Source organism: Asparagus officinalis, chromosome 1, assembly GCF_001876935.1.
Source record: "Asparagus officinalis chromosome 1, Aspof.V1, whole genome shotgun sequence".
Taxonomy (NCBI): domain Eukaryota; kingdom Viridiplantae; phylum Streptophyta; class Magnoliopsida; order Asparagales; family Asparagaceae; genus Asparagus; species Asparagus officinalis.
Window position 1 is genome coordinate 64,258,797 of NC_033794.1, and position 21,211 is coordinate 64,280,007.

At 38.1% G+C, this 21,211-nt stretch overlaps 2 protein-coding genes across 2 annotated transcripts; both read left to right on the plus strand.

Moving 5' to 3' along the window:
- LOC109835209 (fasciclin-like arabinogalactan protein 9) lies at positions 2,048-20,449 on the plus strand. The gene is made up of 4 exons (XM_020403197.1): positions 2,048-2,139; positions 2,208-2,254; positions 15,949-15,953; positions 19,658-20,449. The coding sequence occupies exons 1-4, from the start codon at positions 2,048-2,050 to the stop codon at positions 20,246-20,248; spliced, it is 735 nt and encodes a 244-aa protein (XP_020258786.1). The 3' UTR covers positions 20,249-20,449.
- Positions 10,187-15,169, plus strand: LOC109825230 (MLO-like protein 12). The gene is made up of 14 exons (XM_020392024.1): positions 10,187-10,701; positions 10,786-10,843; positions 10,964-11,118; positions 11,221-11,337; positions 11,455-11,515; positions 12,665-12,753; positions 12,840-12,914; positions 13,010-13,098; positions 13,208-13,257; positions 13,370-13,410; positions 13,488-13,661; positions 13,817-13,852; positions 13,927-14,055; positions 14,148-15,169. Exons 1-14 carry the CDS (start codon positions 10,588-10,590, stop codon positions 14,541-14,543), a joined length of 1,584 nt encoding a protein of 527 aa, XP_020247613.1. The 5' UTR covers positions 10,187-10,587; the 3' UTR covers positions 14,544-15,169.

Consider the following 21,211-nt stretch of genomic DNA (forward strand, 5'->3'; position numbering starts at 1 on the left):
AGCTTGGAGTCTAATAGGAAGCAAAGGCGGATGTCTTAAAATGGTTCATTTCCTTTGAATCATTTTGGAAATAAGGCACAGAAGAGGAAGATGGATCTTTCGAAAAGTGACTGCCTATTTATAGGCAAAAGGAGCCAACCAAGTGGCTGGGATTCGTTACATGAATCCCTAAGCACTGAACCGCCAAAGGGTGTTGTGAACGAAGCGTCGCCATCAATTGCATTCGTAATTAACGCCAAAGAAAACGCGGCTCGAAATGACGCATTAAGTACTCAAGACTTAACGTTGACGAGATGAAATGGCAGATTCTTGTGGATCAACAGTCTTGGAACTGTTGAAAGTTACTACGTCGTTCAACGAGATTTATTCTCGTTCCTAAGTCAAGAATAACGAGGGTCGCTGTTTCAAATTGGACTTAAGTATTGAAACTCGATTGAATTTGGATTCGAACCTCGTCTTCGACGAAGGTCATCCCTCTATTGAACTCAAGTGTTGAGACTTGATTAAAATAGGATCTGAATCTCATCTTTGACGAAGGTCGTTCCTTTAATTAAACTCAAGTATTGGATCCGAACCTTGTCTTCGACGAAGGTCATTCTTTTAATTATACTAAAGTGTTGAAACTTGATTGAATTTGGAATCCGAACCTCATCTTCGACGAAGGTCGTTCCTCTAGCTATACTCGAGCAAAATTGGATCCGAACCTCATCTTCAACGAAGGTCGTTCCTTGAATTTTACTTGAATAATGAGAACTCGATTGAAATCGGAATTGAACCTTGTCTTCCACGAAGGTCATTCCGATAATTGGGTTCAAACGCCGAGGATTAACTAAACGAGATTAAAACTTCATTACGTTAAATACGAATTGGAATTCGAATCCAACCTCGTATCAATGTAACGAGGTTCGTACTTCAGATCGTAAATCGCAAAACAACGAAGTTCGTGAAGTTTGGCATTAGATTACGCATCAAGGTGCAAAGTAGAGTTAATAAGCAAAGACGTCCAAAATTCTACTTATAAAAAGAAAACATATGAAGAAAAGGGTTATAAAAGTCCGATAAAAAAAAGGAACTAAATGGACCCAGCAATCTGACGAATTTTCTCAGCAAGTTTAGCTATGGATTCCTGGTTTTTTGCCTCAACATCAGCCAAAGCATGTCTACGCAGCTCCTCATCGGAATAGACGCTCATGTCGTTTACAGCTTTTTCTAGCTGCTCCATTCGATCAATTTCAGCTTGAAACAAGGATTGATGCTGCATTTGTTTTGAAGCCAATGTCTGCTTCATATCCGTCATGCCCGTCAACTCAGCTTCAGCCTCTGCCAATTGGGTCTGAAGAGCCTTGATTTGACCTTGAAGATGGTCGACCTCACGTTGCTTTTGAAGTTCAGTGTTTGCAACCTTTCTACCCTCTCGGGACAAATTCTCTTCGATCTCTTTGAACTCCTTAAGCCGTTGCTTAGTCTCAAGCAATTGATGGTTAAGTTCAAATAAGGAGTCATCCCTTTGCCGCATAGTTTGAATGGCCCGTTCCTCAGCTAAAGGGTAAAGAGATCGAGACCGACGATTTTGCCATTGATTAAAAAGATCTTCAACCTTGGTCAGGTGCAACCAATACGGTAATACTGCAAGGTCAGAGGTAAAATTCTTCATCAAGTCCAAGAAAGGCACCAGCACCTCTTTAACCTCTACAAAATTCCCTCCATGGTCCAAAACCTAAACGAAAGATTCTCGCAGGATGCTAAGAAAGTTCTCCGATATTTTTGATACTGCGAAATTTCTCGCCGAAGATGGAGGAGAAGCATGTGTGCTACTAGAGGACAGTGTTGCATGAGTAGCGGTAGAAGAAACTCTAGCTGTTGTGAAGACTGGTGGCGCATGGAACACGGTGGGAGCGTCAGTAGTTATAGCAACCATTGCAGTAGTGGTAGGAGCAGCAGCGACTGCGGTACTTTGTGAGCGTCAGTAGTTATAGCAACCATTGCAGTAGTGGTAGGAGCAGCAGCGACTGCGGTACTTTGTACGACGCAAGTCTCGATCGTCGCAATGGAACTGGTAAACACAACACTTGTGTCCATAGTTGCTTCAACTTCGGTTATAGCGGTTGGAGCAGATGCATTTCCCTCAGCTTCCTCAGGGTCAACAGTCGGCTTATCAGCTATGCCTGATTCCATAGCTGAACTTGGAGGTACCCTACTTTTAGCAGGGTCATCAGAAGCCGGTCTCGCCTCCATATCTACATCGATAAAGGCAGTGGAATCTGTGGAGATAACTAAGACAGCGAACAAAGTCATTAGTATCTTAGAAGTCCAGAAAGGTAAATGACTATGTGTCTATCTTACCAGGATCGATGGGAGCGTCTTCGATGTGAGTACTCGGCGCCAAACGCAGTCCAGAGCAGAGTCGAGCTAAAAGAATATCATCCTCAAGTTCCGAATCCATCTTAACACCGAGTGACTCTATCAAAGGAGTCATGGGCGGAGAAGTATTACGCCTTGGTCTTTTGACGACGCGTTTAGACTTACGCATTCGCCCAATTTCCTTAGACTTTTCCCCTACTTGTCTGGGGGCCTCTTCTTCTGCAGTTTGTTCTGAATAAGAAGTATCAGAGGGAAACAAGTCAAAATTAAGACAAGTCAAAGCTGGCATACCGATGATCCCTTGGTCGAGATGTGGTTCTTCGAGAACGGGGGATTGTCGATGAGAGCCTTCAGCAGTAGACCCACGTGGAGCAGGCTCGCAGAGCTCGTCCATGGAGGCAAAATCCTCAAATCCACCAAGATTTGTTCCATCTCTGAGAGCATCTCCAATATCGGAAGCAGCAGGCATGTAGCTCCCGTACTCGTCAACATGAGGAGATCTATGAGATACACTCTCATTTAGAGCCGTGTCTATCTCTTCCGCTCCCGTACTCGTCAACATGAGGAGATCTATGAGATACACTCTCATTTAGAGCCGTGTCTATCTCTTCCTGAGTCTCATGAGGGCTAGGAGGAGTGGTTTCTTCTACCCCATCACTCACTTCAGCATGTAAGAACTCTTTGAGCCCTGGTATACGGCTTCGCCTAAAAGCATTTCTGGATCGGTAGCGGCGCCGGATGTAACGCAACCCCAAAGAATTTATGTTGAAGTTAGGAACCGATGTGTTTGCTATGCAGTGCCACTTGTAATAAGCAAGTGTAGTCCGAAGCTGTGGATTTTTTGGTGGAAGCAAGAAACGAGCACCTGTGCCGCCGATGATAGTCCAATACCAAGCTCTAGCCCCAATGATTAAGCTACAACCCTAAGATATCAGTTGAGTATTAGGATTACCAACGTATAATTGAGTGTAGCCGAATTGGCGAGCGAAGCGACAAGGCAGGTAGGGCTCCAATACGCATACTAGGCCGAAACGATAAATATGATAACCGGGACGAATGGTCATAAGCTACATGAAACAACCAAGTGATAGAAAAGAATAACCCCGGCCATTTGATGCATCCACGATGGCCTGTCCATAGCTGGTTCTGGGGAAATAAGGGAAACAGCGATTGAATTCCCATCTCTTGTGATCGCGAAGAATACGCCGTACCAAGGCTAAGTAATGGTGCTCCCAGTCTAAATTCTCCAACCTCTGAATGAAGGGAATGACTTCACGTCTAAATTCTCCAACCTCTGAATGAAGGGAATGACTTCACCCTCTGTACGAGCAGAAGGCGTACCCATAAGAGTCGGACAATGTAGGACAACCCTAGCCATGAAATAAGTGTAGGGCAGCCCTACCTTTGGGTTCTCGTTACCTCGACAAAATTGGTAACATAAACTTCGCAATCCATAATGCATGCGGGCGATCATGGCAGGAAGAAGGGCATAAGAACGGCCGTGCGCTAAACATACAGCAGGGAATACCACTTCCATTGGCAGCAAGTCGAAACTTCCAGAAACAACAATGACTTGATGAAGCCATAGCATGAGATACCCTGCCAGCAAAGCCTTGGAAGAAATAGGCTCTCCACCTTGAAAGACGTAACTCTCAAAGATGGTACTAATAGGGTAACTTTGTTCATCTGAGTCCGACACCCGATGCACGGGAGGATAACTAAGTACTCGTCGCGATAATTCACTCGCGTCACAAGGACCCAAGGGAACCACGGGGTCATTTTTATGGTCCAAATTCTTGAAGAGATATCGGGCCCAGATGTTATGGCTAAGGAGTCTCTCACCCTTCTTACTGAGCCGTCCTTCCACATTCATACAAATATGGTAATGACACATTAATTCCCAGTAGGTCTCTACTACTTGGGGTTGTTCCTTCTCTAGAGCAACTAACTCCCGTTGACCTGGGATATACTTCTCATACGGATAATTCCCGTTTGGCAGCCCGAAGACTTCTTCCATCTCGTGAAGAGCAATCCTTATCTCTCCATCAGGAGTAAAGAAAGTACGGGTTGTAGGGTTATACAACTCCAAAATACCAAAGAACTGGTGGGAGTTATTGATCAACCCGAATTGTGTCGCTCTAATGGGTGCATAAAGACCAAACTTTTGCAGGTCTTCTTGGTTCTCCTACAAAATGTATTCGGTGATACGAGGCCACTATTGTGTAGGACTCCAATGAGACCAGCCTGGAGTTCTAAAGTCCTTAGTAGGGAATTGACCGTTCCTCCAATGAGTATATTAGAAGAGATGAAAATTAAAAGAAATAAAATAATAACTAATCAGGTGGAATTCAATATAATGAAGAGCCAGGATTGGGTTTTCACCACAACTTCGATGCTCAATGATGAATTATTTTAGTTCTCGGTGTTGGTTTAAACTAAAAAGGGTGAATTAGCCTAAATTAATCTAAAGCCTCTTTCAAGGTCTAAAGATCGTGCCTAATTAATCTCAATTAACCTACTTTCGTGGAATTAAGATTAAGTTAAACTTCAATGATGAATTATTTTAGTTCTTGGTGTTGGTTTAAACTAAAAAGGGTGAATTAGCCTAAATTAATCTAAAGCCTCTTTCAAGGTCTAAAGATCGTGCCTAATTAATCTCAATTAACATACTTTCGTGGAATCATGATTAAATTAAACTCATTAAGCTTTATACTAATCCAAGTCAAATCCCCAAGGAATCTAGCCTACTTTCGTGGTTCGAGCTCCCTGCTTAATTTCTAGAGATCCGGTATTAATCTTCACCTTTCAGTCCTTCAATTAACTACATATAATTGCTAATACGGTGATCAAGCGAATCAACAAAATTAAAACACTAGAAATCAAGTTTAAAGATTTAAACTTTTACCAAGAACTTATATCAATTCATCATCAATCACCAAAAAGTTGGGTTCTTTCCCAATCCTAGACAAGAAATCTACTCACACATGATTGGGATAAGAGAATACATCAAATAATTATGAAAATCAATCATAAGAAGAAATAAATCAAAGAGAGGAAAGAATTAACACGTCTTTTAATTGAAATCTCTAAAATCAAAAACTTGCAATCCAATCTTGTACAAGAGATTAATGTCTTCCTTCAATACATGAACCCTAGAGTAGTTGCTAATTGATGGCTAAAAGAAGAAAACAAAAGATATCCAAAACCCTAAGTCAAAATATCTATTTATATATCCCCAAAAATCTGGAAAATAACTAATTCCCGCGCTACAAGTGTGGTCTGCACCACACCGGGGTGTGGTAGGGGCTGTTTTGCTGATTTTGTACTTCTTTGTACAGGTTTTGATATTTTGGCCGTAACTTCTTCGTCCGACCTCGAAATGCGGTGATTCAAATTGAGATGGAAAGCTGTTGAAGAGATCTATAACTTTTATCTTTTGAGTTTTTCTTAATTCAAACTGCATCATGGTTGAATTTCTAATTCTTCATACTCGTGCATTCGTTTCCTTCTCGAACTATGCATTCCAAATCTTGTTGTTGCTTCAAACTCTTGTATAACTTCCAACGATCATCAAATCTTTTAATCTTGAGCCAATACCTACATATAAGAACACAAACCACAGTAGTATCCTCGATCTAAACACGAAATATGCATTAAACACTCGTAAATCATGCTTGAAACACACTAAGATAATGCATGTTTTACGTGTTTATCAAACTCACCTTAAACAAAAGAGAAGCTGAATTAATCTTCTCTTCATCTGTAATCGAGAGAAAGTATGAGTGCTTGTAAGGGTTTCGTACCAAGTGATCGAGCCCATTTCTTAAAACAAGAAAATCAATCCCAACATTAATTTTTTGATCCTACAGACCTAACCCTGGTTCTTCTCAGCCTAGAGTCGACACCAAGGGCAAGGAGTCGGAGAGATTTCTCCAAAGTTATCATAATAATTTAGTGTTACAAGTATCAATGATATGGACACATTGCTACCATTTGTACAACCCCGTTCAGAGTTAAAATTAATAAGCCGTCTATAACGGAATCAAAATCTATTCTTAAGGAAACCGTTAACCAGGCGGTAGATTTGTTAGAATTTAACTCTGACAAGAGAATCCGGGATAGTAAAATTAAAGAACCATGCACTTCCGTTTCGTCTGAAACTACCTCTGTAATTATGGAGTTGACTGAAGTTTCATGCAATGACAAGACTCCGATTATTCCCTAAGCTACCCTTTGATCACGGAGTTCACTGATGTTGTCTCTGAAGTTGTTCCTGTAATGATTAAAAACGTTATTGATATTCTCCACGAAGTCCTCCCGGACAAACATGAATCTATACATGACACTCAACACGTTCCTGACTTGGTTCCTAAAGCGAATTACTCAGATATATGTATGGAAGTTGAATCCCAAACTTAGCATAGTGAAATAACTACCATATTAGATATCAAACCACCATGCATTGTCTCGACAGTTACTCACACATACACTGATCTATTTTGGGAATATATAGTGAGTAGGGATACAAGTTTGAGCACGAGTGTTTTCATTGATATTCGACCAAAGCTTGACATTTTAGATGAACCGCATACCTTGCAGAGTATTTCCTTTCTCTCTTATGTTAAGCGCACAAAAACACTCATCTTTTATGCATTTCTTTGCATGTTCCTCACTATCACTGTTAGAACAGGAAATTCATATTAACAAAAGAATGCCCAATTATTCCATTTGATAGAGAACGTCATGCATGTTAGACACTTCGTTGAGTTTACACCTGCCATTGATCGCATTGTTCGAGTCTGCATTTCATACATAGTCATTTGAGTTAATTTGCATCATTTTGTTTTGATTTGCATTGATCATATATTAGGGAATCAATGATCTAATTTGAATAAATACATTATTAACTGAAATGTATGATATGGAGTCGGGATATAATTTAAAACTATTAATGTTAATATTTGAGATGGTTTGTACTTGTCTAATACGATTTCTTTTATAGCTGTTTGAGATTTGACATGATATTTATGAACTTTTCCAACTCTTGAAATAATTAATGGCAATATTTATATTATCGATTTGGTCATAGTTCCATTCTCAATATTGATTGATTAAGCAGTTCACAATGTTTATTGACAGTCCACTGATATAAACCTGACCTTAGCCCATTATTTCTGAGAGTTCTTTCACTTTACCACACTTCTATATATTCACCTATGTAGCAGTGAATTTTGATAATATTCTAGATGGTGAATTTACGATGCAATCTAGCTAATGATTTGAGATGCAGGAAAGTAACTGACGGTGGATTAAGATACAGGCAGAGTATATTGAAGAAGAAAATTTTCTGCAACTAACTAGACGAGGTCGAGTTTTCCCTCACCTGGGAGAATGATGAGGACAATAATGACAAATTTCCATATTTGTTTATTTGACTTTTTTTATTTTAGTTTTCAATAAGGAAGATTTGGCAAGTTTGGGCAGATCTTAATTTAGTTTTAATTGCGAGAGATTTGAGGGATTTTTCTAGTTTGGTAAGGTTTTTATTGAGATATTTGACTATATCTTTTTTTTATTTTTATTGCACGTAGTTTTTCTTTATAAATAAGGTTGTATGGTCACTGAGAATCAATGAAGATTTGAATCAAAAATATTTGGTTAGCTAATTGTTAGTGTGAAGCCTCACGGGTGTGAAACCCTAGGGCCGAACCCCCTGCTCCTTCTCCTCTTTCCTCAAACAGCTGACCCCTGCTCTCTTCCTCCTCCACAGCCGCTCTGATTCCCCCTACTCTTCTCCTCCTCCACTGCCTCCGACACCCGCCTGATTGCATCGTCCTGACGCCTGCCCACGTTCCCCAGTCCCTCTCGTCGGTTCCTAGCTCGACGCCGTCGCCTGCGTTAGTGCCCAGTTTGACGCCACCGCTCTCGTCGCCCTCGTGCTTGACGCTATCGCCTGCATCATTGCCCAGTCAATGCCACCGCCCTCGATTTCTTCTTACTGCCACCCCATTCCTCCACATTGACGAGCACGCGAGCCCGATAGTGAGACGTCGAACCTAGCGAAGCACATTGCAGAGTAACAGCCTGTGGGATAGTTGTTGTGATTTATTTTTCAAATTATTTTTCTGTTAATCTTATTTTAGTAGTTAATTGTATGAGTATTCCATCTCTAAACTCTTATCATATATTCATTGTTTAGATTATATTTGTGAGTTGAGAGTAATTGAGCATGTGACTGTTAAAATTTGATATTGATTGTAGAACTTGTGCATGATAATGAATATTGTAATTAAATTGAGTGAGATTGGAATTATTCATAATTATTGATGCAAATTTTGTTAAATCCATCTACCACGTTTGTTGTTTTGAATTTAATTCCTGCCAAAGATCTTGACATTTGGTGAAACGACGTGTTATTTGATTTAAATCGTTGATTCTGATAGACCCCCTGTCCTGTTTCACATCATCTTGGTTGGCGAATTGTAAGAGAATCCTAAAGCAAAATCTTCATTTAAACTATTGATATAGAAACAAGAGGATGAGAATTCAAATTTTGCGCTACTCTATGAAGGATACAGATAAATCTTAAGATAAAAGGATACCTCCATGTTCATTGTTTGGTGTTGAAGGAGGTAGTGTTACCAATGGGCATAACTACCTTATTGTCCACATGATGTGTCAAAGATTGAAATAGAAAATTTAACTGTCTACCTCAGATAAGACCCAATACTAACTCTGTTATAATATCTTACCTTTGGTTCAGTTTACTTGTCCTTTAGCTCTATTCATGCCCTTTTATCAACCTAACTACTCCAAAGAAAAACGGTGGATTACTAAACTGTCGAAATACATGCATCACATTAAAGTTGAAGGAGTAAACTTTGAATGAATTGAGATAGATCAATAGGACTATATTAATTTAATTCCATCAAAATAGATAAACATGGTACCAAATGTACATGTCATGTGTGTGCAATAAGCTGATGTTTGCAGGCTGCAAGTTTTTCAAATTACACCAACAAGTGGTTGAGACAAAATAAGAAAGAGGATCAGATCCATTACAAGATTATAGATCATCGCACAGGATATTATGGATTCAAAATGAACATTTGAAGTGTTTCCATAGAGCCCTCGCCTTTTTTCCAGTATTACAATCTATGAATTTCTTTTAAATCAATTAAAAATTTCAATATCCTTGCACTTAATAGACACCAAAATGGAAAATTATAAATGAAAGACATGATCTTATGATATTGTATTGATAGTGTTATATAGATACTTCAGCATATAAATCAAATATTCTGATTACTTAAAAAAAGGAAATAAGATATTCCGGTGCAAGAAAAATGATCTACGTTTGACAAAGGCAACATTATCAGCATCTGTGCAAAATGTTAGCATGGACCATTCAGCAATAACTTTTTTAGCTACTCTAAAATTCAACTTCCCTCATTCTGAGCTTTGCCAAAATTATGTAACTGACAAACTTGACGAAAATCCAAATTAAGAAGTCAGACTTAAGCAAGTCGCTATCGATTAACAATGATACTCATCCATTTAACTAAAATTTTTCCTTTCGAGTATAAATTAGAAACTTCCGTCTCATTTCATTTGTAAGATTTAAATACAAATTGACTGATATTAGGTAGTAGATGACACGATCAGCGTAAGCATAGAAGCAATAAGATATGTACTATGAGAACTCTGATAGAAAATCTTCTCCGCGTATTGATAAAGATAGACAGTAACCTATAGCTTTCAGAAACATACATTTTTCTTCAGTACCTGTTTGTACGGGAGAATCTTCCATTGCTCGTACCTTAACACCATTAAAAAATAAACTCAAAAATAGAGAGAAAATATGTCAAAAGTCTTCATCTAGTTGTAATATATGAGCTTGAAAGGTCAAATACGGCATAAAGTGCAGCATGAATATAATAACAATAACTCTTCCTACCTCTTATAACATACTATCAACGGATCAATAAGGAAGAAGCAAGGCATTCTTTATTGTCTACATGTTTCTTTTAAGCAGCAAGGCATTCTTTATTGTCTGTACATTTCTTTTAGTAATCCAAGCTTTTCCTAAACCTGAGATTTGAAAACAAGACATCAAACTTGGTATCTCCTACATCTTCGCTTTCTTATCTTTATATACTCAAGACAACACCAACTACATTAGACATACAATTAGAAACCCAGAAAGATTCAGAAATCATCAACATCATGGAATTGGGAGATTCGCTCGAATTGACTCCAACCTGGGCTGTTGCTATTGTAGTCATTGGCTTGATTCTTATATCCCTTGGCATTGAGCATCTCCTCCATCTTCTATCCCATGTAAGTTTCTCTTCAAATTATATTATCTTCAGAACTTCATATTGTTAGTAACTGATTGAGGTGAGGCACTCTTATGTATAACAGTTCCTCCACAAGAGAAAGAGGAAGACCCTCATTCAGGCACTAGAGGATGTCGAGGCAGGCCAGTATCTAAATTTTTTTTGTAATTTTATATTGATGTCGCTTAAGAGTTAATATTCTCAAAAAATACACATTATATATAGTTTATTTATCGATGTTTACATTTCCTTATGGTGTGTAGAACTAAGGAGTTTGGGGTTTATGTCACTATTGCTTACTATAGCAAGCCAACCCATCTCAAAGATCTGCATACCAAGACGCCTTGTGAATTCCTTTCTTCCATGCAAAAGAAGTGATGAACCCATTTTTGACGAGGCGAAATCTTGCGAAGCAAAGGTAAATATGAGCATTAAATACAAGAATAAATCTATCCATATTCATGCATCAAGTGTTATAACTCTTTATCCTCACAAAAATTGGGAATATTTGGGGATTCAGGGCATGGTGTCTCTTGTATCAGAAGTTGGTGTCAACCAGTTGCAGTTGCTGATCTTCACTTTGGCTGTGTTCCATGTCCTCTCATGCATTGTAACATTGGGATTAGGGGAAGTCAAGGTAAATATAGTTTAAGTGATAAATTTTTCCATCTAGATGCATATATTTGTACTGCTTAACTAATCTTCACGAAGCACACAAAACTGATTGCCTTTTTGAAATAACTTACTACATCAGATGAAGAAATGGAAGTACTGGGAGGAGGAGACTAGGACAATGGAATATCAGTTATCTAATGGTAAGATTCACTTGTGCACATTAGACTTGGATCTCATCTTTTTTGTCTTGTGCTCTTTAAAATCCTATATATCATTGACTCGAACGTAACAGTCAGGAAGCCCCCCCCCCCCCCCCAAAAAAAAAAAAAAAAAAAGAAAAAAAAACTAAATTTTTAAGTTTTCAGATTCGTTGCATCATTCTGTTTTTTAATACAACATACAAAAAATACGTGAAAAAATGTTTGTCCGCAAGCATCTTTAAGCACATGCTGGAGTTGATTTAATTTTTTTAAGGCAACGTTATTATTTGTTCTGCCTTTTCTTTTGTTTTTTCTTTTTTTTTTTTTTTTTTTTTTGGGTGGGATTTGATGATTGATGGTAAAATTATTTGCACGTGCAATGAAATTCCATCCTAGTTTAAAGAGAGAGTGGCAGTTGATCACCTTCATTTCAAAGGAAAATAAAAAATAAAAGTTTTATGCACAAATGACCTTATACTTTGTATGGTTAGATTTGTACAGTCATGTTTGTAGTTTGTTTGCCCAATCATCATCCGTATTAGTTTAAGAGTGTGAGCATGAGATTGATGGTAGCTAAAATAATTTTGTCAACTATGTAGCATCGTGAGCCGCAGCCAACTTTTTTGACAATGTGATGCTGATGACGGTTCTAGTATAATGTCCTAGGCATCACATGCGAACAACTATTTGTTAAGAAAACCTACTGCAGATTTATTTAAGGAATTAATTATGATGGAAATTAATTTAACTTTTGTTAGAATATAAAAATATAAAATTATAGCCCTTAACAACATTAATGAGAAAAGTTAATTTCATCTAAGTGTCACTATTGATTGATCCTAATAATATAAGGACAGGCCTTGTTACCTCCATTAAGGCCATACTTATGTGATGCCTGCCTTGTATCCGGTCCAGAAAGGAATCTCCTGCTTTCCCCCTCTCGTTTACTTACGATTCATTTGTGTTCATGATCAAAGAATTATACTATACACGGAACACACTTGTAGCTGGGACAAGCTTAATTCTAAACGTGTCATAGTACGACAACTTCCTGTATAATCTAGTCCTTATAATGATTAGGAGATCATTTAGTGTTCTTAACTACTACTTCAATCTTCGTTTAACTAACAGCAAACATTACTTGTCAAGATCCTCGCAGGCTAACACTAAGCCGTGAAACTTCTTTCGGGCGACGACATTTGAAGCTGTGGAGTAGCCACCATTTACTCCTCTGGCTTGTCAGTTAAATTCAGTTATCAAATTTTTTTTTTTCCATTGTTTCTGGCTTGGATCATGACTGAGATTCCGGCTTAAACCTTTGCAGGTCTGCTGTATCAGACAGTTCACAGGTTCAGTCTCAAAAGCCGATTATTTTGCGCTTCGGCATGGTTTCCTAACGGTAAGGCACTATTTTTTTTTTTATCAGACAACTTCAACCAAAGATTCATGGTTATGAACACATTATAACCAAATAAGGTGCTTTTGTCACAAAAGGTTCATTTTGATACAGACAGCAACTATGATTTCCACAAATTTCTCAGGAGATCTATAGATCACGACTTTAAGGCGGTGGCCAGAATAGGGTAAGCATCAAGATCATAATTTCTGACTAGTTTACATTATGGAACTCGATTTCTTCTCTCTCTTCTTCTTGTTCTATTAACTACTTTAGTATGTCAACTTATATTGCAGCATTTGGGTCTGGACGTACGCAGTCATGTTCATATTTCTTAATGCTCATGGTAAGTAATGTACGGCTATAGTCAAGTAAACATATAAAAGAAAGAATCTGGAATCTGTTATGTTTCAGCATGCTGACATTCTCCTATTTGTTTGTTTTGTCATTTCTGACAGGATTTCTGAACCACTATTGGGCTCCTATGATACCCTTAGCGGTGAGGCTACTTATTTCAATTTGCTCTGTTTGAGATAGGATGGCATTTAGTAAAGAATGTTATCATTCTTCTTGCAGATACTTCTTATTGTAGGAATGAAGCTGGAAGTTATTATTACCCAAATGTGCCTAAAGGGCAGTCAAGAGGTAATCGTCGTACCTGGGACAGTATGTGTGAAGCCAGACAATAACTTCTTCTGGTTTGGTCGCCCTCAGCTGCTTCATCACTTGATCCACTTCATCTTAATTCAGGTAACTAATCTATTTTGATCCAGACATCTAAATATAATTTACAAACATTTATCAGTGGATTGAAATATGAAGGGAGAAACCTGCTTTCTACGCATAAAGCGTGTTATGTGATTCCATAATTTTTTCTAATTAAATTATGATATTGGGCAATGCAGAATTCCTTCCACTTAGCATTCTTCGCATGGTCATGGGTGAGTATCTATTGAGGATTACTTTCAACACTTCCATGGGTTTGAAACAAAACACTAATGAACATTTGGTACAGTACACTTTTGGATTCCACACCTGCTTCCATAAAGAGACAGTAGAAATTGTACTAGGCATCGTGATGGGAGTAATTGTCCAGTTATTATGTGCTTATGTGACACTGCCTCTTTATACATTGGTTACTCAGGTAATATATACTTCCTAACACTTGTTTCTAGCTCCGTCATACTTATTCAAACTACTCATACCCAAATGCTCTCTAAACTTGATTATGTTCAGATGGGATCTTCAATGAAGGAATCGATTTTTGCTGATTGCGTTATTCAAGGCCTCAGGAACTGGCGGAGGACAGCAAAGAAGAGGTTAGCAGAGAAGCAAAAATCCTCACGTTCATCTACAACATCTACGCTTACTCCGACATCAACACCGTCTACTCCATCAAGGGAACCCTTGACCCCTCTTAACAGAGAGGAGCCTTCAACATCTAATATGAGATCACCAAATCCGCCACCAAAATTCAAGTATCCATCAGGCAGGCTTGAACTTCTAGAAGTTCAAAAAGTGGTAGAGGAAATTATTCAATGTGGCACTAACAGCTCCCGTTACAATGGCGAGGTCTCATTTAGACTATGGAAGAGACAAGGTTATGAACCTTCAACAAGGGGACGAAGATAAGCAATGTCAACATGAGGCCTGGTACATGTAGTATGTGTACATTATCGTGTCAGAGATTTGTGTGGTTTGCCTGTGACGGGAACTGGGGTTTCCAGAGGTTGCTGCTGATTGGAGATTTAACAACTAAATTCAGGACATTTTGAACATATATTATATCCTCATCTCTGAATATCTTTTTTACCCTATGTGCGCAATATTCAGGTTCTCCTGGAAGATTCATCCATTAGAAGAATAGTCTCTGGTGAAACTGCTGGATGATTAACAATTGCAAGGAGCATCATATGCTTGCATCCATGATTATTTTGTTCTCCCGTACAATAATTCCTCAATAGAGAATGATTGACAACAAGAATATTTTTCGTGACCATAACACAGATGTAAGAAGTACAAAGTACATCATCAATGGGAATTTTCTGGTTAGAATCTCAAGGGTCCAGGGAAGAGATTTAATAAAAGGAATATTTCAGACTTTATGTTCTTCCAAAACATATGAATTATCAAGTATGGAAATAAAATTATAAATGTGCTAAACCAGAATCTATCTCAACATTTTACTGGCAGTTAGTAGCATAAATTGTTTTGAGGGACCATTTAGTAGATTAATAAATAAAAGGGAAAAATGCTTCCAGCCCCCAAAACCCAAGAAAACATGTCCCCCCAAGACTTTGTCAACGGGTGCTTTGCCCCCAAAAATAAAAATTTTGTTCTCTGAGCCTCCAAAACACAAAACCCAAGAGATTAAAATATGTGAAGACCATAATACTCTTCTCTCTCTCTTTTTATCATGATGTACTGAGATGATAGTTGAAATGATTGATGGGGATTATTTTATTATTTTCGTTGTTGATGAGGTGAACTAACTATTTGTATTGCGAGATTGTTAAAGTTATGGGTTAAATGTTAAGGTTACGAGTTAATTGTTAAAGTTACGGATCCATTCTCTCTCTCTCTCTCTCTCTCTCTCTCTCTCTCTCTCTCTTTATCATGATGTTACTGTGATTATGTTGAAATGATTGAAGGGGATTGTTATTTTATTATTTTCGTTGTTGATGAGGAAACTAATTGTTTTTGTTTGTATTGGGAGATTGTTAAGGTTACGGGTTTAATTGTTAAGGTTACGGGTTAATTGTTAAGGTTACGGGTCGGTTGTTAAGGTTACGGGTCGGTTGTTAATGTTACGGGTTGGTTGTGAATGTTACGGGTTTGTTGTGTAGGTTAACTTCACAACCAAAACGTAACATTCACAACCAACGCATATCCTTAACAACAAACCCGTAACCTTAACAACCAACCCGTAACCTTCACAACCAACCCGTAACCTTAACAACGAATATTCTGAAAATATTATGGGTATAGGGGTTTGAACCTGTAACCTCTTGTCCAAACTCCTAACATTTACCACTAGGCCAAGTGACCCAAATTATTCATTCCACTCAAAATATATATACATATATATCCCAACGTGTAACATTCACAACCAACTCGTAACCTTAACAACTGACCTGTAACCTTAACAACCGACCCGTAACATTAACAACCAACCCGTAACCTTAACAACAAACATGTAACCTTAATAATTAAACTCGTAACCTTAACAATTAAACTTGTAACCTAACAATTAAACCTGTAACATTCACAACCAACCCGTAACCTTAATAACCGACCCGTAATCTTAATAACCGACCCGTAACCTTAACAACAAATCCGTAACCTTAACAATTAAACTCGTAACCTTAACAATTAAACCCGTAACCTTTACAACCAACCCGTAACATTAACAATTAAACTCGTAACCTTAACAATCTCCCAATACAAACAAAAACAATTAGTTTGCTCATCAACAACGAAAATAATAAAATAATAAAATAACAATCCCCTTCAATCATTTCAACAACATCACAGTAACATCATGATAAAGAGAGAGAGAGAGAGAATGCATCCATAACCTTAACAATTGATCCGTAACCTTAACAATTAACTTGTAACCTTAACAATTAACCCGTAACTTCAACAATCTCCCAATACAAACAGTTAGTTCTCCTCATCAATAACGAAAATAATAAAAAACAAAAATAATAAAATAATCCCCCATCAATCATTTCAACTATCATCTCAGTACATCATGATAAAAAAAAGAGAAAGAAGGGTATTATGGTCTTCACATATTTTAATCTCTTGGGTTTTGTGTTTTGGGGGCTCAGAGAATAAAATCTTTATTTTTGGGGGCAAAACACCCTTTGACAAAATCTTGAGGGGGGGGAGCACATTTTCTTGGGTTTTGGGGGCTGGAAGCATTTTTCCCTAAATAAAATCAATGAATTCAAGAAACATACACAGAATAAATCCGTCTCAACAGGAGGCCATTATTATGAGATGATCAGAACAAGAGTTGATTATGAGATGATCAGAACAAGAGTTGACGATAATATCCCATTTGAATACGGTTACTGTCCGTATCAACTTGGATCCACTAAATCTTAGTTTCAGTGAGGCCCATAAGCAAAAACGTGAAATAGAAAGACATTGGAACAAGAAGAAAAGATGATCTTTTGATCCTTTTTCTTATGAACTCATATCCAAAACCTGATCACTCATTTGATATAGAGAGAGTTTAATTCTGTTTAGATCCATACCCGCAAGGGAATAGACAGGTGTAGTGTCAGGGACCAATGATCAGGTTGGTAACCTGTGAACTAAGCCAGAGCAGAGCCTATGAAGCTGAGGACTGATACGCATGCTTGGGGGACTGATACACAAAGCTTGGGGGCTGACTTGCAAACACTTTTAACTACAAGGGTCCCGTATTAAATGTCGAGTTCAGTCCTAATTGTTTCTTTTTTTTCTGTTAGACTGTGTGCACGTTACTGTATGTGCACATTTCCTAAACTCTGGAATCAGACTGTATAAATACAGAGTTGTAAAGTTCAACGAGGATTATCATGAATGAATGAAATAGAACTCTGTTCTTCTTCTCAAACTCAACTCCTGTTCCCTTCCTCTCTCAAATTTTCGCAATTCTCTCAATTCTCTCCTACACAAACTCTGAACTCTCAATCTCTGTCTTCATTCTTCTTCAACCTCTGCTCACATTCCTCCTTAATTCTTCCCGCAATTCTTTCTCAATCTTGTTTCAGTTTCAGCCATGGCAAGCAACACAGGCAAGAGAATCAACAGAGGATTCAGATCCTCACATGTAGTCTGGCATATACTGCACATGCAGCAATGTATCCTTACTAACGGAGAAATTAACAATCAGCGAAATATAGCCTGGAAACTAATATCTCATCACCTAGAATTTTTGATTAACTGTATGTTCACTCACAACTATTCTGATAGAGGTTCTCCTCAGGGAAAAAAAACATTATTCTGAAAGAGGAAAATATAAAACTCAACTAATTTCTAAGAAACCCTTTTCATTAGTTTTAAAAATTGATGCCGGTCAGGTTCTCATCCAAGATTTAGGAGTTCTATATCTTTGTCTCAGTATAATAGTTTTCAAAGGAAAATACAAGACCATCCTCTTGGCCTTAAAGACATCTTTACAGTGCAAGGTATTAATCATCTATCTAGTTGATTAACTTCCTTCATTATAATCGTTTAATAATGAAGAACGGGACATAATTATAATCTTCATTATAATCTTCTAATAATGAAGAACGGAACGTAATTATGGCTACAACCCTACCATCAAGATAAATTCTGGTGCACAAGAACTCCTCAAAGCAAATATCCGTGTATGGATGGCACCGCTCGATTGCCTCTTCAGGAGGAACAATTCGCACAAGGTATGCCTGCCTCATTCAGACGCAGGCTATGTTCTAGTGAATCTGAGAGTTGCACACACAATTTTCTCATTCGCACCTTCACTCTGTGGTTTTGTTTTCAACCTCCCTGCACTGCCTACAGCCCCCAAACTCTACAGCAGATAGAGAACATCGAATGTGGTTTTGTTTTCAACCTATAAGATCTTTATTGATATATGAATGTTTGCCCTTCACCTCAAAAAATGAAAGGGGGAAAAAACTAATATCCTTATTCAATTTTCCATGGATAAATCAGATCTGGGCATATACCCCTAAAGCTAGATGCTGGTGTGGGCCAAGTTTAAAAGATCCAACCTGGCCCATTTGCATTCCTACCAGCAGAAGACAGTCCCCAACCTCACGAGCATTTCAGGCCAAAACAGCCTGGCGCCAACTCCTCTAAAAGATCCTGACAAGGACTCCACATCCTCCAATCTTCATCTCAACCCACACCCAACACATCTGATAATCCAATAATAATTTCTTAATCTTTTATCATTTTGCTCTTCCACATCCACTTCCCAAACATCTTTTCACCAATAATGTTCATATCAGAGCATATATACATACTGTATTGAGTGGCTCAGCTGTCAATTTTGTATCCGCTGGGACCATGCATCGTGGTTGGATAGATATAGCAAGATTTCTCTCTAATCTGTTCAATTGGGAAATTCTAGTTTACCCATTTGTTGGATTATGATTTATGTTTATGTCCCTTGACCAAATATATCCACATATAGAACCCTCATATCGAAGTAATATCATCCAATCCCCCAGATACAATAGAATTCTTGATTTTAAACTCAATTTCAGACACTTTTTTTTAAACAACCACAGGAAAAGCTGTTTTGCTGTCACTTGTTAAGATAAAAATGTGGGTATATATACCTTCCAATGTTTCGGTAATGAGAATTTAGCGAAACATCCAAGAGTTTACAAGTATCATCATAAAGAAAAATAGCCAATTACAAGATATAGCCACAATGAAAGATAGCAATAGCTAAACTAAGACAATACAAAAATAGACAAAGCAGATCGGCTACTTCATGATAAAATAGTTGGTTTTGTTGTGATTCGTTTCTTTCATACAGTATTTAAAAATGCCTATGGGCTAGAGATAATATTTTCGGATCCAAGGGGTATAAACACGACTTTTCAATCTAAGGGGAGGAAATGAGACTGACTCTTTGTATAAAAACAGACCATAGGCAGCTCAGTCTCTCCACTCCAACTCCACTATCTTAGCCTAACCCTCCTCCCATCAACCACCATGGTTACAACCATCCTCACCCTCCTCCCTCCTCTCCTCCCTACACAACCCTAATTCGCCTCCTAAAACAAACCCAAGTAGGCGAACAAATCCAAAGCCAACTCAACAACTCCTTCCAGGGCCTCACCATATTCGCCGCCACCGACAACGCATTCAACAACCTCAAACCTGGCACACTTAATGGCCTAACATCACAAGAACAGGTCGCATTGGTCCTCTACCATGTCCTGCCTCGATACTACAGCATGTCTATGTTCGAGACAGCGAGCAATCCGGTCAACACACAGGCGTCGGGAAGTTCAGGGGTTTACAATGTAAATATTATTAGCGCAAGCAATCAGGTGAATGTGTCGACAGGGGTTGATGAAACACAGATTGGTAATGATTTGTATTCAGATTTTCCATTGGCGGTGTATTCAGTTGATCAGGTGTTGTTGCCTTATGATTTGTTCGGACCGAAGCCAGCACCGAGGGTAGGGCCGAAGAAGAAGGCAGGTAAGGTTCCAGCAGCGAAAGCGCCATCAGTGGAGGCAGATAGCAGTACTCCGTCTGCTGCGACTGGTAGATTTGAAGTGAGGAGTTGGGGTCTTGGTTTTGGAGTTGTGTTGATGTTTGTTGGATATCTTGTTTAAGGGGTGGTTGATGCACGCATGCATGGTTTCTTTGAGAATTTGTGGGGATTGGCATTTGTACCTTATAGAGACTTTTCTCAATTTTATGTTTTAGATTTTGTATGTTGAGAGTTTGTTTGGATTTAATTTGTTATGATTGAGCATTGGTTTGGTTAATTATATTTTCCCATCTGAAATGGAGTTTCCCCTCTATCACTTCAATTTCTGTAAAGAAAAAATTATTAATTAAAGATTCATTACCAAAATAAGTGTGTCTAGAATGGAAGGATGCATATATATCCCTTTACTCACTCAAATTGTACCAGGTGGGCTGTCCGTGGAATTTAGCTAAGGACAGTAGCTAGATACTGATGACAACAGGAAGAAACAATGGGGTATATTTTCACAAAAAAGAAAAGCCATTAGACTCAGGACATGATGTAGGTACCTGAGCTTCTGATACTGGTTAACTACAGAATTTTCTTTCATTTTCATTTTTTACGTGTCAACTCAAGAGCGTGTTCTAAACCCACTTCCTGTAATGACATCGACATGTAGGTATGAATTGTCATTTTTATTTTTTTTTTATTTTTTTTTTTTTTTTTGGGGGGGGGGGGTCATTGCCAAAAAAAAATGAAAATGGCATCACAGACTATATTTATTACTTATTTAGAAGGTCTGTTTTGCTAATATTATGCTCTAAAGATCCAGCATCTCTATGTTTTTCTGCCTGTTGTTGATAGCCAGTTAGCCGCTACTTCACCTTCAGAACCAGTGCGCTGCAGTGATTTTTTGAAGAGTGAAGTCTATATTTGGGGCATAATCCTTTACCCTTTTGGGATCTAAAGGAGATAAGCCGCGACTCAGAAGAATTTGTCCCCTATGCATAAAATACAAACTCTGTAATCTTACATTGAGACTGGTCGGAAGGTATTAAGAAGGATATCCCATTTATTGAATAAGTGTTATTCGCCAAAATGCTTA